The following is a 26,107-nucleotide window of genomic DNA, read 5'->3' as shown; positions in this document are numbered from 1 at the left end:
TGACCAGCCTTGGATCAGGATCACACAAACAGGCACAGTTTTTAATAAATACTGTTTAAAAAAAAAATCTTTCTCAATCCTTGAATTGCTGACGTTCAATGGAAATTAAGCATCACTGGGATTTTGAATATCCTCTTAGTTCCTCACCCTGATGGAAGTTGGTGGAGGGCAGAACTGTTCTGGAGACGCCCACAATAACCTGCCTATCTAGCAGGGTACATACTTTACCATGTCTCAATAAATGAAAGGCAAGGTGGACCAGACCTCTGCTGATCCATATGCTACTCCTGCGGGATCAAGCACTGAAGCATTTTTCAGGAGTGAGGAGTGCTCAGCAGAAGGACCCTGGCCCAGGCACCCATCTCCCTCAGCTCGGGCTGAGATGAGAAGTACAAACATAACACCAAAGCACAATACAAGAGAATGATTCATCGGAGGAAACTTAAAAACCTGTGATTCATACCTTGAGTACTAATGATGTTTTGCAGTAACCTCAGTTTACTGATGTTGCATTTCCATTTCAAGTGATTTACAATTTAGCTAAAGTCAAAGAGCTCTTTCTTTAAGAGGGTCTCTTTGAAGGTACGAGCCCAAAAGCATATTTGCCATCTAAAACCCTTAATTAGGGGGGATGAGGTGAGGAAACATACACGATAATAAAAGATACATCATGGTACATATTCTGAGCTCTCTTAGATCGTGGAAATCTAAATACAAGGCTCTGGCACTAAACGATATGGGCGTAAACATGAATGATGGTTTTGATGAGAAACGGACTCGGTTCCCACTGAGGATCAAAACAGAAACTGCTAAAGGCATTTGTATTCTTCACGCCTCTGGATTTTAGTGGCAGCTGGGCACATACATGTCTCTGAAGAATTGGCTTTTAATGTCTTTCAGAAAAGTTTTCAGTTCTCACAAACTTCAGTCAAAGGTGAATTTCCATTGACCACATGGATGGGTTTTCAGTTCTCAGTAAGTTTGTTTGGTTCCTTTCAGTAGAGGAGTAGATAAATAAATATTAAAAAGGGGGCTGGGATATTTCCTATTTTTCTGCTAAAGACACTCACTTGAAAACTCTACCAAGAAATCATTAGAATTGCTGTTTTTGTGGTTCACTTGTTTTCTCCCTCTTTGTCCTTTTAAGCAAAGCTCTTTACAGCAGAGGATGCAGCAGGTGCCTCATATTAGAGAGTCAATGCAAATACAGGGCAAGCACCTGCTATTTAGCCTCTCAACTGGAGCTTGTGAGAATGGATGCAACATTGTTCAGAAGGCACGAAAACAGTGAACTGGGCTCTGGAAATCAGGCATAATCAGGCAGCTGCCATGATAGGGTTTGTAGAGTGAGGTTGTTGGACATAAAGGGTAACAGCATTGCACTAAAGTTATGTCTGAAAGTGTATCACCACCCTCAAGACAGGGTACACGGCCACTTTACCCCAAGAGCAGCTATTTGACTGGGGGGTGAGGTGGTTTATTTACTGCCTAAGACAAAGCTACAGTAGCAGAAGCATCCATTCAACCTGTCGTGTTTTCCTGCTGTAAAACTACTGGCTACCTTAGCTGTACATCTGGCTCGGCTGAGCAGTATTTCCCTCCGACAATTCAAGGCATTTCACCCTCCTCGGTGAAAGAAGGGGAATCATCTGTTGATCCTGCTGTTACCTGGGGCATTCTGAGGTGTTTGCTGTCTTGGAAATCTGTACTGCATGATATCATTGCACGACTAGAAGCTCTGTGCCTGCCATATATTTTGTATGTGACCTTCCCAGCAAATTTCAGCATTGCTGGCTCACTAAACGCTGCAGCATTCAAGTGCCATGCTAGTGGGCTGACTGAATTTAGTCTAGAAAGTAACAAGCCAAATTTAATCTGCTTTGCACCTGCTTGCACAGGGGCTGAACTTTTCCCATTTTCCTTTAATGGCCTTCATTGATCTCATTTTATCGTTATCACCACTGCAGTATCTGGCTGTCTACTTAGACGTAAGGTTAGCACAAGTGTTTTACATTTGCATGAAGAGCTGACCATGCATATCTCGGTGCAGCCACAAACACCTACAAGCTCGCAGAGGACAGTACTCTCCTCATGACACTGAAGATGCTGGGACATTCTTAAAACTACAACATCATTACTCCCCTGCAAGTCATCTTCCTTGCTGAGGTATGCATCTGCTCTACCATGAGCAAGAGATGTTTAATGTCTTATAAAGTATAATAGATGCCGTCAGTCACTGCAAGATCTTTGCAGTTTGGATCTTCCTGCATTTCACAATTGTCACATTTTCACATTGCTAGGGAGCAATGATGCTCTTTGGGAACACCTCCATGCTCTGCTTTCCCAAAGATGGGTTTGAAGCTCTGCAGGACTGGCTGCTGGAAGGGGTTAAAAGAGCCTTCAGGAATGTGCAATTCTTTTCCTTGCAAATCAAGACTGATTTCCAGTACATAGCAGGGTGATTGAGAACCACTGCTTCCAGGTGCTGTCCAAAATGTTTGCTGCCATGAAACAGGACTGAGAGCGTGAAGATCCACCTCATCCAACCTCTCAGGCTTGAGTGACAGACTTCCTGAGGAAGCCCTGACCAACTATCTTACTGCACCATTTCATCTTTCAGGAGAGGAGGCTTCTTCCCTTTGTCTCTGATTAAAATAGACTGTGCCTGTTTCCACAGTGATAAGAGATGCTCTGAAAAACACTGTTTGGAAACCTATACAAGCTTTTGTACTGCTGTGCTCTGGTGAATTTTTTAAAGCTAAGTAGTAATAACAGTAAGATGCCAGGACGCCTTACTGTCAGGGGTATAAAGCAGAATTGGATTAAAATAGAAAGGTACCACATCTGGTTTGGTAGTCCCATAAGCCAAAATCAGAGGAACCTGGATAATTACACTCAATAAATAACTTTACCTGCTTTTTCCGTTCTGATATCTTTCCCAAGACATTTGTTGCTGTACTCTACTGAAGGCAAGCTGTTAAGATAGATGGACCATTGGTAAGATCCTGTTTGATCATTCTGATGACCTTATATCACTGAACTGGGAATAGCTAAAACAAATAATAATCCTAGTCATCCTGATCTGTTACACAAGCTATTTGGTTTCCGTAGTTATGAATCAAAAGAGGATGTTCATCTAACTGTGAAAATTTTCAGAACACCGAAATGTCTTTAGAGTTGGGCTAGCCAGAAAGCAAGGAGTCATCTCACGTAAAAAATGCAGGGTTAGGTACTACTGGCGATTCCACGCTGGAAAGGAGTGGCGGTGCTTCCAGTTAGAGAAGTGTCGATTGGGTTTGGTGAGAAACCCCATGGCTGGGTGCTACACCAAGCCTGGAACAGAGAGGCTTGTGGGCAAGGGATAAACCAGGATTAATTCAGCAGCTGCATATAAGTCAAGGCATGGAGGCAAATACAGACATGCTCTGTGGGCACATCCTGACATCATGCTTTCAGTTACTTTCGTGTGACCACTTTCTGCCTATGCCTTTGCCTAGAACTTGCATCCTGCATCAGAGACATCTTCCTGACAATTTCTGTGAATTGTTCAAGCATAATCTCACCCAGCATCTGCAGACCTTCAGAGGCAGGAGGAACAGCCACCACACAGAAAGCCCAGGTCATGCCTGAATGCAGAGCGCCGGCGATCACGGCGCTGGGACACTGCGGAGAATCACAAGAGGTTACTCTGTGCAACAGGAAGGCAGCGCTCTGGGGTGAGGTACTGTACCGAGCTGTAGCTGCACTGAGTATAAAATGAAACAAAATTTGCATAGCTCTCTTTTTCACAGAAAGCCAGCGGCAGGGAGGGGGGGGACTGATCTTGGTAACTATTCACCTTCTGACATCAGAAACCTCCAATGCAGCATACAAGACGGCTGTCGCGAAATCCCTGATCAAGAACATGAAGCTCCTTCCCCTCTTCACAGCTGCGACCTGCCTCACGCCCCCAGGTCCTTCTTTCTTCATACCACAAGTGATGAAGTTTTTTTTCCAGATCACATGAGCCAGGATGAAGGGGGAAAATCCTGCCAGGAACAGAGATGGGCTGCAACCTGAACCTGATCAAGGGGAGATACAGAGCAGTACCCTGAGAGCTATATAAGAATGTGCTCGGCACAAGAGCAAACACTTTTTCAGGTGAAGGACTCTCATGAATCAGCCATGCATGTGAGTGAAGACACCGTTTCAAGGAGGCTTGGAGCCACTAACAAAACATGTTTGTATTTCATCATCGCTACCCTCGCCACTTTACTCGTCTTTGCACTAGCCACCATCATGGTCTTAGTCATTCAGAGGACGGTAAGCGATTTCTCACTTTATTCATTGGCTTTTTCTTTTGTTCTTTTTTCTTTATTTTCTAATGTAACCTCCCTCTCTCCAAATAATACTCTGTAGCTAGCAGATCGATCTCTGCCACCTGTAATGAGTACACACACACAAGGTAGGGGACAAAACAAAGAGGGAGAGAAAAGAACTTTCAAAAAAGAAATCATTGCTCCATGGGCAACATTATTTCTAGCATGCAATTTCTTCTCTATGAATGGAAGTGGGAAACTCATAATTCAAGAGTCAATCCACCCTATGTCCAGCCTAGTTAAGATGAGAAGTGGAATGAAGACACATCGGTGTCTCACTCTCTGCTGCCTGGCTTATATGTATCCCCTGTCACTTCTTTGGAGAGCTACCGCTGTCCAAGATAGTCTGGTCTGGTCTTGCCTGGTCTGGCAGTGTCTGTTAGGGATGGACACAACACGAGCCATCTCGCTGCGTGATGCTGTGTGGTGCTGTCTGCTAGGATGCCATGAGAGGCAGTGAAGCAGAGCTCCCTTGAAAGACCCTGAGCAGTGGATGGGGCAAGGAACCTCGTGGTGCCTCACATTTTTGTCAGTCTTGCTCTCGGGAATGATTTTTTAATGCAAAAATAGTTATAGCAAGGATAACTGAAGGATGTAAGCGAGACAAGGTCTGAGAAAAAGAACTCTTCCCTCTGCCTAAAGACATTTCCCCCTTCTTAAAATAAAGAGGATCTGGGACTGAATGGGGAATCAGTGAGACAGGTCCAGCCACGACAGAGGTACAGGCTTGTGAATACAAAAGGTGCATTTCTGATCCTACCAGGAACGTTGCTACAAATTTTACCAGAGTAAAATATCACATTAGAAGTTTTATAGCCTTTGAAATCTTAACGCAAAAATCTAGATTCTGAAGCACCTCTGCTATGATTCATAGAATGAAAGCACCAGCATGGAGCTGCTGAATGATGCTGGCCATGGAAAACAAAATATGTTCATTCAGCACAATATTTTCTCTTACTAAATTGATCTTGTACAATTTATGTATCTGTGTATGCACATTACCCAGAAATTAAACCATTAAAGCTTGACTGATACTTCTTTAAGTTGTACCAGCAAGGAGTCATTTACCTGAAATCAGCGTTCTTCCAAAAGAGAAGCAGTTTGGAAACAGTTAGAATGAGACATGGGGATTTTCAAGTGATAAATAGTGGGACATTAAGGGAGATCTTTAAAATAACAGCCTGGGTAATTACAGAATTGCCACAGTTTTCCTATATAATGAGGCTTTCATTTGTAGTTATTATGAAAGTAAGCATTAAATTACTTCTCCATCAGGATAAATGCAGTTACACCAGTTGCCAGAGGAACAGTATTACTGAAAGAGTCAAGGTTTTCATTTAAAAGACTAATGACATTACTGCAGCTGCTTCGGAAACGGTGTTAGATTTGGAAACATTATTCATCCCCCCCACATTTTCCAACACCCTAAGAAATTTCCTTTACACCTTGTTTTCAAGAAAGGCGGTACAGCACAGTGTCAGACCTGGGAAGTGCCATTTTTTGGAACTACATTCAGGGCTGAAGTCAGTTCAGTTCCCAGCTTTCATCTGCAGAAACACTTTGCATTAGGCCATTCACTTACCTATATCTTTCGGAAGTGATTTTTGTTTTTCCTCTCAGACAAGAACAGTTGCTGCATAGTGGACCTTTGCGTACATTTTCCCTCTTAACACTGTTAGAAGGGCCATGAGGCCTCCATGCTTCTTCTCTGCTGCGGTTCACTGCTGCTAAATATATATACAGATTGATAGATATAGATGATAGATATAGATAAACACACACACACCTAAGTAGATGTCTATATGTATGGAGAGAGAGAGGTAAAATCAGTGGAAGAGTAAAGAAAGGACTAGAGAACTGTAATTAGGACACATAAAGCCCAGGACACCTTGCACTGTACTGCAAGGTACGCTGTATTAGACACCTAGGCCTTGAGGTGTAGCGCTATGAACAGATTCTGAGCGAAGTCTGGGACAGTCCGTCACTGCTCTGCATTTTGTAGAGGTCATATTGTCACCCTCCAAGTGGCATGGGTAAGTCATCTGAGCACTGCTCCGGCACTAGCTGACTGCTCGAGTCAGTGGTGGTCTTTGTGTTTGATGGTCTCCTCCTCAGGCCGCTGGAGTCAATCATTGAATTATTAGGGTTGGAAAAGACCTCCAAGATCATCTGGTCCAACCATCACCCTACCACCAATGTCACCCACTAAACCCTGTCCCTAAGCACCACGTCCAACCTCTCCTTGAACACCCCCAGGGACGGTGACGCCACCACCTCCCTGGGCAACCCGTCCCAATGTCTGACTGCTCTTTCTGAGAAGAAATGGCTCCTCATTTCCAACCTGAACCTCTCCTGGCGCAACTTGAGGCCATTCCCTCTGGTCCTGCCGCTAGCTACCCTACAAACCCCGTTAGCAGTGGGGCTGCAGGAGCCACTTCCCAGCGTGGCCTTTGCCTCATTTATGGCTGCTTCAAAGGTCTGCAAGGAGCCTTGCCGAGAGCACGCCCACCGGAGCCTGATGGCCCCCTCTGGTGGACAACCCTGACAAAAACGAGAAAGAAAAAAAAAGGCCAAAAACTGAAAATAGCCCCTGCCAGCAGTTTCCCACTCACTGAACACGAAAGTACGTCTGTTTTGCCCCCCGGCTCAGCCAGCCACGGGTAATGAAGTTTTGAGGCCTGGGGATTAATTAATGTCCTCAGCTTCTGTTGCTGGGACCCGTGGGACGCACTCTTGCAAGAGCCCTGGGCCTCATGAAGCTGGTCCCAGGCTCGTTTCTGGGGGACTGTGTTTTGGGGTGCGTTGTCTTGGGCTTTGTAGATGTGGGCACGCATTTTGGAGACTTCTGGTTAAACAAATACTCAGTCCTGAGCTCAGTGTTAGAGTGACCCGAGGGAACGGCACGGAGCTGGGACAGGGGCGGGTCAGGCTGGTGTTAGGGAAAGGTTCTGCACCCAGAGGTGCTCAGGCACTGGGACAGGCTCCCCAGGGATGTGGGCATGGCACTGAGCTGCCAGAGCTCAAGGAGCATTTAGACAATGCTCTCAGACTTAGGGTCTGTTTTTTTGGTGGTCCTGAGCAGAGCCAGGGCCTGGACTCAATGGTCCCTGTGGGTCCCTTCCAACTTGGGCCATTCTGTGGTTCTGTGACTATAACAGCACTGGTCTGTCTCAGCTTGGGAAAATTTCTTGTAAAGTAATTAAAGGAAGGAAGAAAGACAGGACTTTCACTGGCACCTATCATTTTCTCTAATGAAGCAAACACAAATTCTTCTGCTTGCCAGGTCTGAGATCCTTCATCAGCAGCACCCAGATCACTGCAGACAGGGTGAATTCATTGTACTGAATTGTTTCCGAGCTGGTGCTCTATTATTTAACCTCTCTGAGCTCCTAGCATGTGCCCCTTTACATTCCAGATTACACCGTTACATGCAATGTGCTGGCTGTCACAAGAGAAAACAGCAATGCTAGTAATATTTCAAAGCAAGATCTAAAGTGTTATTTGAATACCTAGTCACTTGCCACTAAAATAAATTAAATTAATATCTGCTGTTTTCACCCACTGGGAGACTTCCCAAATGAGGGTATGATATGTTAATTCATTTTAATTCTTTTTGTGTTGCCCTGGCTACAAATCAAGCTGCGTGCCATCAGCCTCATCCTGCATGCTTTCTCTGAGAGAGGGCTGCAAGGCGAGCACCTCACTGATAGTAACATCTCGGTCACTTTACCAGCCTCTCTGCAAGCAGCCATAGCTTTCCTGCCTGATTTCATTGAGCATAATCTTGTTGGGGAGATAGCATCTTTCTCCCTGTCTTACATGGGTGTGGGGAGAGAAAATGAACGACTCGGATATTGCAGGTTCCCAAATCACGAAGCGCCTATGCAATCTCTATCTGCCGGATGCAGCATTTTGCTACTAGACCAAAGGATAGTTTTGGCTTGCCTGGAACAGACACAGCTCTACACCTCAGCTGTGGTTGAAAGCATGGTCACGTTAGGCCAAAGTCTAATTAAATGTATCCTTAAACATCTAAGGCCACAACATTAAGTACCAGAAACAGACACAGCGTGACTTCTCTCACTGTCCAACCATCTTCTTTCTCCTCATGCCACACATTATTCTATTTATACCCAAAAATAAAGCGCTCATGTTTTAAGACCCTCGAGATCTCCAGACCACTGTGGATGATGGTGTCTCCTGCCACGTGCATGGGCTGCCTCACTTCTCCTGGGAGATACCAGATGTTCTGCCAAAACTAGTAGCAGATTTCCAACTTTCTAATCCTTGGACATGCTAAATTGGGCCTGGCCAGGTTACATGGCACAATTAGCCCAGGTAATTGGATTTGAGAATAAAAGAGTCAGTTTAGGGTAGCCTGGAAGGGAACAGAAACCACTCCCTGATACTGAAATTAGCAGTGTGTGTGAGCGAAGGGACATGACACAGAGTTTCAAGCGCTGAGGCGCTCATAGTTTCTTTCCACAGCTGTCAGGAAAATTTGTTTGCTCCCTGGGGGTACTGATGGACAGTTATGAGCTGTTAGAGATATAACCTGCATGGAAGTAAATACACAAGCAGGCACAGGCCCGAGGAATTCATGTTTGGAAAGCAGAGAGGTATGCTGAAACAGAAGCTAGACCACAGATGAAGCCTACCGTATTTCACACTTGGAGCATGTTTCCTGAGAATTTTTCAGGCCATGCTGATGGAGGACAATTTCTCATTCCTTTTTGACCTTTAGATTTACATCTCGGCAAGAAGTAGGAGAAGAGCTGAGGCAGGACAACACTGCTGCTCCCAGACCCATGCTGGGGCTCTGCAGCTTTTATTTTCATCCAGCCAGGCTTCCCAGGGCCAGACGCTGGCTCTGAAGGGTGTCCAGTCCCGCTCTGTCGTACTCTCTCCAAGCTTTGCAAGCCACAGGGAGAACTTCAGGGCTTCTGCTTCCAAAACAACCCCAACAGAAGCCACACACATTTCTTACAGCACTGAGAAAACTGCTGTGTCAGAAATGTAGATTTCTACTTTCAGAAAAAAAAAAAAAAAGGCTGTGATGTGGAATGACTGAGGATGAATTTGCCTGAGTGCAGAGGTTGCTGGAGGGCTGTGCTCCACAGCACTCCCTCACTGGGCTGCTGGGATGCTCTGTAGGAGCCATATGCCCTGTAACGCCCGGCTCTGCAGTGCCTTCTTGGGATGCAGTGGAAACTTTTAATATCAACTTGTAAAGTAGGGTCCCACTAGAACACAGGTGTACCCTGCTCCCAGAATAACCTCCCCACTCTCATTTCTCTTCCAGGCAGCTGATCCTGCCACAGAGGGCATCACAGAACCCATCCGCAAAGGTAAGACACCTAAATTGACAGCCTGTGCAGTGTTTCATCTGTAATGCAAATATTGCCCAGGATCGTGAGTAAGGCAATTATGCACATGTCAACATTTCACATAAAGTCACTTCTTGGTTGAAAGCCAAGGCAGTGGAAAAAAAAAAAAAAAAGAAGAAGAAGAAGAAAAAAAGCTTTCAAATTACTCGGTACCTCCGGAAACCAGGGCATAGCTAAGGAAATAACAAGCATTTCTGAATCTGCCCTGAAGTGTCTTTGCAAGAGAGCATTTTTGCCAGAGGATGTGAACATCATTCTGTTAGGTCTTATTTTAAGGGCTGTCTCTTGCACATGTGGACGTAATGTCCCTGTCCTTGAAAGGATTGGGTGTAAACATGTTAGCACATATTTCAAAACAACAGGAGCTCCTCTTGAACTCCTCTGGTCTGGAGTAGTTATGTGTTTCTTACTGGCTTGCGGGAAAAAGGGAGGAGGGAAGGGGTAGGTTGAGGAGAGGCAAGTGGAAAACAGCAGCAGCAAGAGGCAAGGAGCAGGGAATTTAAACAGGCAGAGTACGGACATAGGGAGACCAAAAATGGAGAAACCTTTCAAACTAGACTAGCAGAAACAGCCTACCAATATTCTGCTTTTCCTTAGCATAAATCAGAGAAGCTCTGTTTATTTCATTTCTTTCGCCTTCCTGGTTCTACGGTCCTTAGCACCAAGTATGTTGACTTGCAAATATGAGTTCTTATTTAGTCCCAGAAGATAGGAGATAGCATCACCTCCCACTCCTCAGATGGGAAAACTGAAGCAGAGTGTTTATCTAGAGGTGTTAGCACAACAGGAATCTAAAAAATCAAGGTCCAGAAAACCTTAATTACATAACTATATTTTCTGCACCTCTGTTTTTGTGCACAGGTGACATAATGCAGTATCTGGGCAACATACACTGTAACTAGCAGAATTCATGAATCCAGGACTCTTCTGTATTGGGCTTTTTTCATACCACACGAAGTTGTCCCTGCATGTCCCACTGCCCTTCCTGAGAACTTTGCATCAGCCTCACCATCATTTTTGTGTGTTTTCAAACTCCTGTAAAACTGGAGGGATTTTTTTCTCCCCTCAGGATGTCCCCTTGGTGCATTTTTTAGTCTGTGTCTATCTCCCCTATATCTCCTTAAGTTTTTCTATGGCTTTCTGGTACTTCAGGTTGTACTTGAAGATCCTCAGAAATAAAGCAGGGTCTTAACATGCAGGGCAGATTTGGATAAGGGAGTTTGGGCAGCCCTATCACAGCCTCATTCTAGTGCATCCCCAGAAGTGCCCAAAAAGGAGCTTTGCAAACCGAAGTGGTTGCAAAGCCTCAGCCTGGCTGCCCACGTCCCCTGTGGTGACAGCAATTCCCCGGTGCCCACGGGGCGGTGCAGCCCCAGAGCAGAGCCTCTGCCTCACAAGCCAGCCCAGCCTCAGAGAAATCACCAGAACGGTGCTGGTTTTCATGGCTGAGTTTTACCACCGATTAGAAAGAGGTAGCGAAAGCCATCGGAGCGGTGTCTAGTGATTGACAGAGGAGGAGCCACTGAGCACATATCGTAGGTCAGGGTTATTGTAAAGCAAAACACAAGCAATACTGGCATTCCCAGGGTAGGAGGGAGAGGTCTCACATTGCAAAAAAAAAAAAAAAAAATGTTGCATTGCAATATTATTTATTTTCAAATCTCGAAATCTGTGCCAATTGTTCTTTCTCCTCATCAACACCTGGCAGGTGCCAGGCGGGAGGAGCATGTTCTCTCCAGGAATGTACAAGACATGTTTCCTTAGCTAGAAAACATTTTGCCTTTGGGTCAGTATCAATTACAGGCACCCTGTTGCTCCAAATTCTGCTGCTAAATCTGTGGTGATGCCATTAGTGTAAGACAAAGGAGGGCATAACAAAATGCCACAAGGCAGGAAGGGCTGCCGAAAGCTGTCTGCAGTGTGTGCAGGTGCTCGATCAGCCTACCCCTTGCTGCCTGTCAGGCTCTATTGCACAGCTCTGATGGGGTAATGGAGCATTAAAGTGTGAGCAAATTACAATGGCCTTTTATTTTTCTCTTAAAATGCATAAAGCGGGGCTAATTGATTAATAGATCCCAGTGGGTAATTTACAGCAGGCCCCTCGGCACGGAGCTCTGTCATCCGCTGCCAGGCATCGCTTGCTGACTTCTAAGCAGGGAGCCTCGGCGGCTGCTGCAAGGCCCCATCCCGCAGCTGCAGAGCAAGAACAGAAAAATAAGGAATATTGCAGGATGGTGACGGTGGTGAGGCTGGAGTGGCTGTGGATTTAGGTTTGCATCTGTGCCTGCCCCTCGGACAGCCTCAGTGTTGATAGTGCAATTTGGGGGGTGTTGCACCCCCTGTTTCACAATGGGACTTGGAAGCCCTGAGTTGAAAGGAGGCTGAGAAAGCAAACTGAGCATTGCTGAGTTGCCAGTTGGGTGCTCAGCCTTGCTCCAACCCTGTGTCTGTAGAAATGGGGGGGCTGAAGGGGTCAACTTGTGCAAAGCCTCTCAGAGGTGCTAACAGGGGATGCAGGAGTGTGCAGGTGGGAACGTCTGCGCCTCACCCAGGCAGAGTGCATTGCACTATGAAGGGACAGTGGTCCAGACGTGGCTACTTCCCCGAATTAATTTAGTGATCTCAAAGCAGGAAAAACACTGTGATTTGCATTTAGATTTCCAAGGAGATTGTGTTCTATTATTAGCTATACACCAGTGGGCACTAAAGCAGATCTATAGGAGTTTTGCCTTCCTGACTCAGCTGTCTGTCCTCAATGGATGGGTTTCCAGAAATGTACAAGCAGTAGCTGAGATGCAACGTCAGCTAATTTAATGTTTGTGTGAAAAACGATAGCAATTTCCTGAAAACCCCTGTGCCATCGTTGCTGAAGCAACAGGGGGAAGGCATTAAATTCATCGTGAAGTAAATGTTTGTGAAGTGTTGTTTCTGGGGAAATATTTCTCTGCAGAAACTCATCTACGTTCATAAATATGGAATCACAGGTTGCCGTAAATATCAATACAGGCCAGAAGGGTATGATTGGTAGATTCATTTTGGTGGAAAAAACCAAGACACAGAGAAATTTATGATCTGCCAACATCTGGAGATGTTCAGTCCTCCTCCTCTCCACACTGTCCTCACCAAGCCTCATTTCCCTTGAAATGCTGTGAACCTGGACTGGTGGCTTTTCTTTTTATTTGGAACTACAGAGACATGAAACCAAATCTTCTCTCATTCGCAAAATGAAAAACCTGCAGATACATAGGTACACGTGCACTACGCATACATATAAGGATAATTCAAAGAAAATTCAGCACCCCATTCACAGTTGCAAGGGGAAATAGCTTCCCAAATAAAAAATCTGGTCCCAGGAATTAAAGATAATACATGTGACATTCACCTATACATTATTTTCTACCCTAGGGTAAATCAGGCTGAAGCTGGTGAAGCAAACAGTCTTTCCAGAACTGTGGTAATATATCTGAGTGCAGACTGACCTTCTATGCCTAAAATTGGTCTCTTCTGTCCGGGAATTGTCCCAGGGCAAACTACTGAAGCCACCAGGGTGTTAGCCACAAACCCCAGGACAGTGGGTTCTTCAGAAATGGACACTTGACGTTTACACCATGTTTTTTTTGCTTTATCAGCTACAGTACACGTGCACGTTTGTGCGTATATATGTAAAATTGTATGAGGGTCTGTCTGCTCTCAGCAAGGTCAGGGCAGACGAGCTGTGTTTCTCTGTTCAGAAAATTTTGTCAAGCCTGGGCTTGCAAATGCCAGAAAGATTGCAGAGGAATGCTCCTTGGCAAGCATCCAGCGGAAACTGCACCCAGCCTGATTCCAGTTAGCCATAACAGGGGCTTATTTAATTAGTACCGAGATGATTAGTATTGCCAAAAAATGCTGAATGTTAGATCCTCTGCCTCTCCAATACTAAAAATGCAAGTTGTGGAGTATTATATATATACATATACAAATAGCTCCATGAAATTATGTGACCCATGCAATACTGGCAAGCAGGTGAAAGCCTTGAAGAGTTTTGGCCTTAAACTCTGTGCTGAAAACCTTGCAGTAGTCAGGTTTGTTGTGATGAGGAGTTCATAAGATGTTATTCCTAAATCCGAAGGAAAGAAAGGGATGCTTCTGAAGTCTCCATTTTTTGGAAGGAGGCAAAACTGCCAGCTGAGTTCATGCCCCTTTGCATGCCCAGGACCAGTGTGATTGTCCTTGGGCTCCCGAGGACCGAAGACACTCAGTGCATGCACAACAAGCGCAGCCACAGGTAGAGCCCAGGAGAGGACATCACCCAGCTGGCACTTGTCACAGCACCACGCAGCTGGGACCCTCCACCAGTGCCGGCCAGCAGCTGCTTACAGAACACCTAAACTGGAAGGGGGGAGGTCAGAGAGAGCTGTGGGGTGTCACAGAGGGGCTGCAGAGAAATAAAGCACAGCGAGTTCTGCTGGCTCCAGCACTCTGACAGAAACATATGAAGTCACCTTGCCTAATTTTGTCAGCATTTAAATCAGTAGAGTGTAAGAAAGGATTGAAAGCTGTTTATTGTCTTCTTTACCTTTAAGAATATTTTTCTTATTTAATTTATCCTTAAGATAAGATCAGGTTTTTGACCTGTTTGTGCCTGTCCACACTCAGCCCCCAGCCAGCCCTAATGCTGTATGCCTTGCAGAGGAACCTCACTGTAACACATGGGAGGTTGGTACTAGGAGGAGCCTCAAAAACAAACAAACAAAACATCTAAGGGGCTTTTCCTGCCTGGGTAGCAATGCCTTGCTCTGTCATGACACTTTTAGCTCTTGGTATCACTGCCCTGTGCCTCTGCTCCTGTTATACCCATCTCACAGGTGGGGAAACTGAGGCAGCAAGTGGTGAGGAGAGTTCCCCAGGTGGAGCCACATCTCCTCGGACCTGGCTCAGACACAACCACGTGTCCTGCAGCCTCAGGTTCCTCCTGGCAGGCAGACACAGCCTCTATAGGTCCTGCTGTTTCAACGCAAGCCTCCTTCCATTTTGCACCCCAGGTGGAAATCGTGGAGGTGTCATTGAGGCTGCAGCTCCACTGGGCCATTTCACAGCGCCTTTGGCTCGGTGGGGAAAAGCTTCGTAATGCACACAAAAATTGCTTAGTCCTTTCCTTCAGGGCTGCCGCCTCTGGATGCTTATCCTATGGTAAAAGGGGTCAGGAAGACAAAAGTGCATTGTCGCCTAAGGGCTTCCTTAGGACAAAATAACCTAAATGGCTTCCTGCTACGAGGCCTCCTTTATCAGCAGGTTTCTTTCAAGCAACCTGATCTGCAGCGTCCGTGCATCACAGCGGACATGAAACCAGTGTGGGCTCCTTGGTACTTAGACCCAGTTGTGGCTGTGCTTTTCCTCCATCTCACAGTGTTTTTAAGCTGATATAATCCTATTGACTTCTGTGGGATTACTTCTGATTTACACTGCTACTAGTGCAAAGTCAATTAGGCAATGTGATTGAACATATCCATCGATCAGTCCTGAAGCTCTAGTAATTTTAGTCTTTGCCGGCTTGTGCTGGTATGTTTCAGATAAAAGAAGTAACTTGAGAAATAAAACTAGAAAAAGGTTACAAGCTGTCTCAGAGGAGCGAGGACAGGAAATGTCTTTATACATTTTTTTCCATAACTTGCCTTCTCAGAAACACAGCTGATGTCACCAAACAAGTGGCTTAAACACACATGTACAAAACTTGCTGACATCAATGGATGTAAGTACAGCTTTGAAAGTGCAAACACAGCCACATGAGTGAGGGGTAGGTTTTGAGTGATGCCATGAAAATCCTGAGATAGCTCAGGGCTGATGGGGCTCCTGGCAACATCAAGGTGCTTGCATGCGGGTACAGCACTTCTGCTTGCCTAGCAAGTTGTGGGGCTGCAGCTTCCAAGGTCTGCTTGAGCAGCAGGGGATTTTCTGCTTTGTAGGGTAAAGCCCCGAAATGGCACTGGGTTTCTCTAAAACTATTCTTCTTTCCTGCAGGACATCAGTAATGCAAGTGGGCTCAGGGCACTGGCTGTGCATTGCCAGAGACTCTTGCTACCACTGTATCTGCATTAGCCTGAAATAAGGGTCAGAAGAGTTTTCTTCAATTCTACATCTCCTTATTTCTGTACACTCATTAAAACACTGTGTTGATATGACTAACATCAGAGAAGTAGGCTTTGGTTTTTCTCTGGGGATTTCCAGCACAGACAAGGGACTTTGATACACAATTTACTCATTCTTGGAGAGCAGGGAACACCTGCTCCCCTCAAAAGTGTTTCAGCTTATGGAGTCAGAGAGAGATTACAGTTCTTTCAAGACATACATAACCTCCTCCAACAGTACGAGTGCAAAGGGGACGCTGTTACAAATCACCAATCAGTGGGACTTGTGTGTGGGACCCACTTTTCCCTCATTTATCTATCCTCCTGACCAAGCATCTCTGAAAAATCAGGCTAAGCAGACACTGTAAGGGTCTGGAGATTGTGTTTTCTTGTACCTTTAGTTTCAGGAATTCTGTGAAAGTTAAGATTCTTGACTCACTCTGTATTTAGTAAACTTCTATACTGTTCATGTAAGGAACGAGATATATGTCATCTGACGTCCTGGATGTTTAATTCTGTGTATTAACTGGTCCTTCAGGGACCCTTCTGGGTGGGTGACTCATACCAATTTTGTAAATGAAGTCACAGGAAAATAGAGATGATTTGTGTTCCCTGGGATAGGGTTGTATAATTTGGTTGGGCTTTACTGAAATTTCTTCATATTGCATTTCTTGTATTCAGCTGTGGAATAAAACACAGGGAATTCCCAATCTCCCATCTGAGCTGCTCCTTCCCCAGCATCAGCAGGGCCAGGAGATGTAAATAAGGAGAGGTCAATGCAATGAGGAAGAACCACCCACCTGCCTGGTTGCCCCATGGGGGATACACTCTTTTTCTGAATCCTAAATCTTGTCTGTGCATCCACAGGCATGTGGGCTACACAGAGCTGTACTAACTCTGCTCTTTATAATCACAGAATAAAAGAGGAATAATCAGTGCCATGCATTCAATGCTCAGTAAGGAGGAGAGGCTTAGGAAAAGTAGATGGGAAAGTGAAAGGTGGCTGGAAGGGAGGTGAAATGGGAAAGGAAGCAGCAGGGGGAAAGGGGGCAGGGTCAGGGATGCAAAACTGGGAGGGAGGAGCTGGGAGGCAGGAGCTGGGATGCAGGAGGTGAGGTGCAGGAGCTGGGATGCAGGAGCTGGGATACAGGAGCCGGTATGCAGGGCCAGGATGTGGTACAGGGATGTGGTGTTGGGATGTGGTGTTGGGGTGTGGCACCGGGATGTGGTACCGGGCTGCAGGGCCGGGCTGCAGGGCCGGGCTGTGGCACCGGGCCGCGCTGCGGGCGCCCCGGAGCCGCCGGCAGTGCCGGGCGCGGCCGCGGGAGGGAGCCGGCCCCGCGCACCCAGCGCAGGGACAGCCCCGGCCCGAGGGGAGCCGGCGTTTTGGAGCGAGAACCGCGTCCTGCCGGCACTGTAGGGTGTTAAAAGCTTACCGAGGGAGCTACGGCGCTATGACAGCCCCGTGCAGGTTAGGTGGTATCAGCCAAGGTGCAGGAACCAGCTCCCAAACACGCACTCCTCTGGCTGCTGCTGTGCGGTTTGCCCATAGCCCGGCTCCAACAAGAGAGATGCCGAATGCCAACAGTATGTTTTACAGTACTAAGAAATCAGGAGCGGTCACCTAACGTGTTGTTTCCTTCAGGGAACACCTCTGAAGACTTTTTAAGAATCCTACAGAATGTCCCGACCAAGGGAGCCGCTGCGTACATGAGAGGTCAGTGAGGTGCCCTATCTGATCACATCAGTATTTTCTTTAACTTCAAAAGAAATAATAGATACCTTCCCCACGCAAACACACAAATATGCATCTCCACTTCCCTTAAATATTGCAGAAGGCCATTTTTAACCACATCTCCCTGTCTTGGCTTTCCCGAAGGGCTGCACAGTCCGTGCGACTTTTCAGCACCCCACTTCCACCTGTGAGCTCTCAGCCACCAGGCCAGGGCTCTCTCTGGGAGTTTCCTATGGGACAACCTCAGAGCAGGTGTCTCGATTTACTAGAAAATACCTTGCTGCACATCCCATAAATTTAAATTTAGCTCAGTGGAGTTCATCAGCTCATTTTACAATTTCCATGCTTTTCTTTCTAGTGTCAAGTCCAGTAAACGGTTCAAAACTGAGCTTGGTTGGGAAGGGTGTATGTGAAGACATCCAGTGCAAGAGCGAAGAGCTGGTGATACGGCAACAAGGCCTCTACTTGATCTACTGCCACCTGAACTTTCATTTTGCCAACTGTTCAAACAGCCCCACGGACCTCAAGATAGAGTTCCTTGTGAATGGCAAAGTCAACCGGCAAACATTATCCACATTGTGTGCATCAGACACGTGTCAAGAAAAGACTTTCAAGACCTTGTTCCAGCTCCATTTGACGTACCTGAACGTGGAGGACCGGATATCAGTAACACTTAATCATCCTAAATTCTTGAATGAAATTTCCCTTCCCAATGATAATGTTCTTGGGGTCTTGAGGTACAGTGATGAAATGTGAGAAGTTCTCTGACTTTCCACTGCTGCCCAGACTTTCTCTGTCTTTCTCTGAATGACAGCAGCCTGCTTTTACTAGGCTATACCTTGTTTCATGTTTCCTATCTTACCTCATTGCTAGGGTAAACAAGGAACTTTGTGTCCCAGAATGAAATCTAGAACTACAAGACCCACACCTGGCAGATGTAGGGTTGCTCTGCTTTGGCTCAGGGTAGGATTGGTGTTGGACTATCCCGCACACAACCCACAGACATGCCAGTGGTTCCTCCAAACAATGCTGTGCAAATACAGGCCAAAATGCAACCACATTATGGGAAGAGTACACAATATCATGGCTTTTTGGCTAATGTGCTGCTGGCAAGGTGCCTGTGTTCAGGAGATGGAGAAATCCTTTTGTCTAAATTTTATGGAATACTCATTTGCAATGTCTTTTTTAAAAAAAATTAACTAACAATCAAAGCTTGTAATTAAGGCTTTCTTTTCAACTAGAACATGCAACCACAACTCTGGAGCAGGTTTATGGATAGAACAAAGAAAGTAAAGATGAGGAAATTGCTGACTCCCAGGCTAGTAGCTAAAACACTGGGACAGAATGTAGGCGATCTGGGACTCTCCAGACATTTCTAGGCTGCATTCTGCTATGGACTTTATGCAATTTAGTTCCAAGTGTCTTCCTTTTCACTATTTATCCATCTTTTCTATTTAATATTAAGCTCTTTGGGGCAGAGACTTTGTATATGCAGAATGCTTAGCCTCTGTTCTCACCTGGGGCTTTTAGACTTTTCCATAAAGAATATTAAAATAATAATCTTGTGCCACATAACAAAGAAGTTTGTTATGATATATTTTCCTCAAATCCTGTCCTGCTTGTTTGGCAGTTTCTTGAGTGACACGATGGCATGCCGGTGTGTAAACACACCCAAAGACCTGCACTCCTGGAAAATCTGAGAATTAGATCTGAGGTTCAGACTTCCCCAAAGATGATTTCAGACAGTCCAGTGGACATAAGTCATTTGATATTCTTTGAGTTAAAAGTTTAGATAATTAAGTATACTTAAAATAATCTCAGGCCCTCTTATTCTGTGAATTTCAGTAACACAGACTTTTACTTGATATGTAATTCTTAAAGTGAGGGGAGGGATCAAAAAGTTACAAAGGGCTCATGCTTTCCTTTTTCTCTTCATCACTGAGGTCCTACTAAGGCCTGTTTTATTTGGAACGATTAAGCTGAGTGAACAGTTTGCACCAAACCTTTTAGTCATGAGTTTAGTTAAAAAATCAGTTTCTGGCATCAGAAACCCAGGAAGTCTTTTATTATTCAGGCTTATCTGATGAACGGTTTGTGTTAGCACACTCAAATTACTCCTCATGGAAGTGATTTCCTACGTGTGTTATTTCACTGGAAACTCATGGTACATACCTGAGGTTTCAATCCATTGACCAGGTGATTTCAAAATACACAAAAACCTTTCAAAGGATCATGAACAGTCAAGCTCATTCACTGTTAGGGATACCTGCTTTCTGTTTTGACAGACATTGATGAAAACAAAAATTCCTTTGCTATCTATAGTTGGGGAAAAAAAAGGAAAAAAAGAAAACTAAATTCATGTTTTCTTTTTCTCTTTCCCCCTTAAAGAAAAGAAAATTATTTTTATAAGAATTCCCTTGCCTTGCCTGTGACATTGTAACCTCCACTGGGATCACCTTACCCGCCTGGCCTCTGTAAATCTTTCCCATCTTGGAACAGGGTTTTTAACCTCTGTCTGCCTCCACCTCGATACGCGCCACTAATACTCAGAGAAGTTTAAGATAGTCTGGCAGTTAGGAGTCAGCTCCTGAATATCAAAAAGACAGCTAATGAATGAAAATATGCATTTACTCCCTCCACTACTGCCTTTCCCTGAAGGCTTTGAATTGAAGGAGAAAGCCCATTATTTAAAAAAATAAATAAATAATAAAGAAGCTCTCTGCATAGGATGATTTTATTCTATTATTTTGCCAGATGGAGAAAAATCCTGACAAAGCAGTGCTAAGCCTCTCAGCCCCAGGCTTTTTAATACCGCAGGATAAAGCAATCTGGCCTCTACTTCATTGCCTCTGAGAAATAAGAATAAATTAGAGCCATAAAGAGGGCCCATTAATAGCGTGCAATTTTGCCATCAGTTATAAAAATGTTAAATAGCTTTCACTGAAACAGGGCCCCGAGCCAAGCAGCACAGACTCCTTACTTTCTGGCAGACTCTACGTCACTTCACTGTTTCATCACTTTCCTTCTTTTATTTCCTTGTTCTTTGAGGCAGACTATTTTTGACAACAATACTTAAAAAAAAAAAAAAGAAAAAAAAAATCCAAGCGGATCCTACACACACCACCACATCTTTTCAGCAACAGCAACACTTTGGGGAAGAACTTGTTCCCGTGGTGTCAGCTTCCCTGCTGGCAGCAGAGCCGCTTTGCTGCTGGGGTCATCGCCCAGACCTGCCCTCCCCCAAGCGCTGGAGCTCCCAGGCAGCAGCAGAGCCTGCTCTGGTGCCCCACCACAGCCCCCAGTCCATGGCAAAGGGCAACTGCTGAAGGCACTGAAGGGATGGAGAAATTTTGAAAATTCCTCCACTGGTCCTCAGATGTGGCAAACCTGTGGCTTTCTGTGCATATGCTCTATTGCTAACCTGACCAGAAACAGGAAACTGCAGCAATCTCACAAGGAAGTCTGCTCTGATGAGGTTTCTTGGCCCTTCTCAGACACCGAAGAAATTGCACTCTTAAACCATGTTCTGCTTGGGGAAGAAGCGTCTACAGGAGTTAGTATGTGCCGTTATTTGTAATCCTGGTTGATAGAAAAAGTACGTGTTACTGGGTTTAATTCTGGCCATTGTTAATTGCTATAGGAAATGTTCATAGGAACTTAAATGAAGTCAAGTCAATGCAATACACTTCCATCCAAGCTCACCCGGGGGCAGCAAATCAAAATCAAATCAAGCTTAATATCAGAGGTTACAGAGTTGGATCCGAACTTCCCCAAAGCTGCAGAGGCTTTTAATTCAGGCTTGCAATTACACTTCACAGGGCTCATTGACACCTCCTGTGAAATTGGCCTGAACCCAAACTCCTCAAAGTGCAGATCTGAAAATGAGGTCACGGCTTATCTGACACACATGCACTAGTTAGGCTGAACGAGCGCTGATGGATGGACTTGGAGTTTTGCATTCACTTCACTTCTGGTTTTGTTTCATTTTGTTTTTCCACACTTCCCACAGGGAAGTAATCTTAGTCACTTAGAGAGAAATTCCTTACTGTGCCATGGGCCAAACAAGGGGCTGTGTATTACCCAAAAATGAATGGTCCTGTTTGAAGAACCTCACCTGGATCAATGCCGCGCTGGCCTTCTACCAAGTAACTGCCTGATTCCGCATGCCTCTTACGTACCCAAATTCCTTCGGAGAGCAAACAACATTCTGCAGAAGTCACAGCCACTAGCTCATGCTCTTAAATTAACATGTTTATATTCTGAATATTATTCTTCATAATTCAGTATTAGATATGAAAAGTGCAAGCAGGTCTATGTCTTTTCAAGTACCCTGTCATGCAATTAAAGTAAGAAAGGGACTAACCAGCACAAATACCCAACCAAAAAGCAAAATAAATAAGAAGACTTTGATCTTGGGGACCTCTAACTGCGCCTGCTGACAGGTCTTTCCAAAGTGGAAGTGATACAACATGTGTTCAGTGTGAAGAACAAGGGAAAGCAAAGGCATCTTCCATAGGAGGAACAACTGTAACGACGCAAATTCTTACAAGCAACACTTGTGACAGCAGGAGTTGCACTGAGTGACCTTCAAAACCTCTTCCAGCTCCAGCTTTTTATGGTTGTAATAGGCTCAACTGCAAGAACACATGATGGGCTGTGAGGATACGGAGTCTTGGAAAAATGTTTTGGGGAGCTCAGGTTTAGGACCCCCCGATTTCTGTTTTCAGAAGTGGTCCCATGAGCTTGAAGATTTGGGGTTGAAAAGGGAAGAGACCAAAGAAGGCTGGCACAGCATATTCCAAAATTCAGATGCCTTCAAGGAGGGTGAAGCTCCAGAGCCCCCAGCATGCAGGCTCTGCTGTGAGACCTTTGCATCCCAGCCAGAGCCTTCAGCCCCTCCACACTCACCATCACCTCTGGGCTGCTTGTACGCAGCAACCACCCTCCTCTGCTGCAAGACAAGGATGTCGTAGACCATGAGTAAGATCAGTTTTTCCTCAGATGCCATATCCTGCAGATATTGGCACACCATTTCCCTTCAGCCATGTCCACACCATCTAAATTTAGGATCCCTGTTTCCCTATATAGCTGTCTTGAAGCAAGAACATCCAGGTGGTGAGTCAGAGCACCCAAATTAGCTGCCTATTTTAGACACTGTCAACTGGTGACGGAGTCTTTACTCAGTCCACCAAGCCCTGGCTCTCAACAGCTCCATTCAAGATGAGATGATAAACGATCATTTAATCTGTGGCCTGATAATTTATGGCACTATCTACAGCTCCAAGCAGAGCACTACCTGTGCTGTGAGGCTGGGTGAGATTCCTGGAAAGCCTGTGGCTCTCCTGCAGAGCATGTTTGTAAGATAAAATGCCAGTGCCAACTGAGTAAGTTGTTAGATGTATGAGTGCAAAAAAGAATAAGTCTTTCCCACTTAGGCCGTTTCACTACCACTAGTGCATGTTGCTTGGACTTGTCCAGAACTGATGGGGGGAGCAACATTTTGGAATTAGGCACCAATTCAGTATTTAAGTTTTGAAGGGAGTATTTGTTCACCTAAAACTGTTTATTAAGTATTTTAGATATTTTTTTTTCACACCTGCAGTTTTATGTATTTCCTTGTTTTTCTGTTATTCTGCTTCTTCCCCTTGTTGATTCTATTCTTCATTCTCATAAAAATCTGGATGGGAAAAAAAATGAAATGTAAAGGAGGAAAAAGGAAGGAAACCGCAGAAACATGAAGAATTGGGAAAAAAACTGATTGAACAGTTAAATGAGGTCTATTGATACTCTAACTTTGAGGATGTGAGTGTGTGTTGGCATATGCAACAGTTTAAAAATAGGTATTTCTAAAGCTTACGCTTAAGAGGAATAATAAGTTTAATGCTTAAAAATGAGAATATGCAGTTTTTTAATACTTTATATGAATGTAAATTCCAGGGGCTTCAAGGAGTTCCTCAAGCTTGACAGTGGTAGAAGAGCAGAACTTCTGCCTTTGGCAAGCAGATTGTGTGCAGAATATCAGAGCCTTTATATTTAAAGGGTATTTTTTCATGTATAAACCTGACTGTGTTGTGAGACAGTGCATCGGGAGCTTTAGCAATAGACACATGAAATGTCAAAATAATTGTATCATGTAAAATGACGTAGTTTTTTTCTTTTTATGTTGTTAATTATTCCAGTTTAAATATTGAGTTGGGGATGGGGAGGGAGTGTTTTCCTGAATAAACACGTCTGATTCATAATGCAGTGCAGCGTGTCTTTAATCAAACACATCTGGGTGGAAAATGCCTGAAAGCACAGTGTCGGGGTGATACAATGGGAATATGAGAGGCGGATCTGGCCCCTGAAAACGTAAGAGAAGCTGCGAGCCTGCGGCGAGTTCGCAGAGGCAGAGAAGTTTGCACAAAGTGAGCAGGGTCCTTCAATGCTCTGCAAATTTTTGCTTTTCTCTGCTGACAACAAAATGTCTGTATGAAGACTGACTGGTTAAAACATTTTAGTTGGGTGCTAATTAAAGGTTTGGAATCCAGTCCTGGAAAGTGCTCAGTACTCGTGCTCTGGCTCAGGGGAGCACTGTACACTTCCCTACAAGCAGGTGTTTAATGGCAACCAGGAGGCTCTGAAACCACACCGCCACTTAAATACTTGAGTGTTTTGAAACAGGAAGAGACACAGTGCAGGAGTTCAGGTGCTTTCATATGAGAAGCTTGAGCAATTTCGGATCGTGGCATTACAGGAACAATTCACTACTGTGCTTTTTTCTGGTGCCAATATTTGTAAAGAGTCACTTGAGCTTTTCCTTGGACTTTGATCCTTCATTACTGAATAATTTTTTATTTTTTTTTGAGCTCCAAATAATTTCAGTTCAACTTTAAGGTTGTAAAACTCAGTAAGCACCAAGGACTTCGGTGTGCATTTTGTTTAGGTATTACATAAAGTCACTCCAAGGATAACAGGAACTGAAGAGTCAAAGATCAAAAAAATTATTAAGCTGTTTTTTTAAAACTTTAAATTAAACTATCAATGAAAATTATAACAACCATAAATTTGCATAAGAAAACAAAATAGGCATGAATCAACCTGCAAGTTTTCTTACTGTAAATTCTGTGCAGATCAAACAAAGGCACTCACTTGTAAAAGATAAAGAAACTGGAAAATAGCCTTATAAATAATCAATACCACAAGGGACACACCATGTACAATCCAAAAGGTGATTTTTTTGTTTTATTGAAGTCTGAGATTTACCAATGGCAGGACTGCAATGAAACAAAAATATGATTTATTATATCAGACTCACCAAGATGTTATTGTCAAGGACAGGCTTCACTAGCAGCAACTACCAGAGACTGCCAGCTTAAGTCTGACCCCCCCTCCCATTGAACCCCCATTAACAGGTGAAGGACGAGATGGTGCCTGTGCCCCGGCACCATCCTGTCCCCACAGACTGCCCGCAGCTCTCACACGTTTTCCATTTATCATTCTTAGCATGCTGTATATATATAAATGTCCCATTGCTTTTAAAGATCAGATTAAAATCTCATAGCTCGCAATCATCATGGAGCATAGTAACCATGAATGAATTCTTTGGAGATTTAGGGAAAAAATAAGCCTTTTTGCTCATTTTAGGTTATGCCATTTTGTCAGAATGACACACTGTAATTTGGCTTTTCTTATTACGTTCCCAAAGTAGATGTGACTCAAATGTCCCTTAGTTGAGGTGTCATAGCTGATTTTAGGGGATTTACAGTCTATCTCACATGTTCTCTCTCCTGTTGCTATCTAAACCATCCACAAAACCAAGCGAAAGTGAGTAAATGTGGGGAGGAACCATCCTTAACTGAAGTGTAGGCAGTGGAAGCTAAAGCATGAAAGATTGAGTAGTTAAACATGAATGAAGAAAAGCCAAGTCATAAAGTGCCTACTAATTTTGTGAGATCATTCAGCTACTCTGGCTTTACACACTGTGTTTCTGTAGAAATCATCTGGTTTTGCAACACAACCTGTCAAATGGACACAATGAATGCATTGAACAACAGTAACTACAACACATAAACCAACACATAAACCATCAGACTCAAATCCGCTCTGGTTCATTAGCAAAACTTCTGACTTCTAATAGCAAGAAAATTTATCCTTTAGTTGTTTTCAGAACTTAATAGGCTCAAGTTGATTTATCCTTCAGAATTCTAAAATATTCTCAGCCTTCTAAGACCAAATGTGCATCTGTGCTTGACGCGAAACTGTATTAAGGAAAGCTTAAACTCATATCATTCCCTTCTTCTCTTCTCTTCTCTTCTCTTCTCTTCTCTTCTCTTCTCTTCTCTTCTCTTCTCTTCTCTTCTCTTCTCTTCTCTTCTCTTCTCTTCTCTTCTCTTCTCTTCTCTTCTCTTCCTTTCCTCCTTTCTTTCTTTTTTTTTCTTTTCTTTTTTTCTTTTCTTTTTTTCTTTTCTTTTTTTTCTTTTCTCTTTTCTTTTCTTTTCTTTTCTTTTCTTTTCTTTTCTTTTCTTTTCTTTTCTTTTC

At 44.4% G+C, this 26,107-nt stretch overlaps 1 protein-coding gene across 1 annotated transcript; it reads left to right on the top strand.

The window, feature by feature from the left end:
* Window positions 1–631: 631 nt before the first annotated feature.
* On the top strand, window positions 632–24,392 carry TNFSF8 (TNF superfamily member 8). The gene is made up of 5 exons (XM_083806911.1): window positions 632–2,166; window positions 2,301–4,302; window positions 9,661–9,706; window positions 17,498–17,569; window positions 17,946–24,392. The coding sequence occupies exons 2-5, from the start codon at window positions 4,108–4,110 to the stop codon at window positions 18,341–18,343; spliced, it is 711 nt and encodes a 236-aa protein (XP_083663037.1). The 5' UTR covers window positions 632–2,166; window positions 2,301–4,107; the 3' UTR covers window positions 18,344–24,392.
* The last annotated feature ends 1,715 nt before the right edge of the window (window positions 24,393–26,107 follow it).

The sequence above is a fragment of the Anser anser genome (genome assembly GCF_964211835.1).
Source record: "Anser anser genome assembly, chromosome: 21".
NCBI lineage: Eukaryota > Metazoa > Chordata > Aves > Anseriformes > Anatidae > Anser > Anser anser.
This window is presented reverse-complemented; position numbering and strand designations above follow the sequence as displayed.

What these genes read in the sequence shown, in the direction of transcription:
- TNFSF8 (XM_083806911.1), top strand. Translation starts at nt 4,108, where the DNA reads ATGTGCTCGGCACAAGAGCAAACACTTTTTCAGGTGAAGGACTCTCAT. An exon ending in TCTTAGTCATTCAGAGGACG is followed by an intron (nt 4,303 to 9,660) that starts GTAAGCGATTTC and finishes TTTCTCTTCCAG; the next exon opens with GCAGCTGATCCTGCCACAGA. An exon ending in AGCCGCTGCGTACATGAGAG is followed by an intron (nt 17,570 to 17,945) that starts GTCAGTGAGGTG and finishes TTTTCTTTCTAG; the next exon opens with TGTCAAGTCCAGTAAACGGT.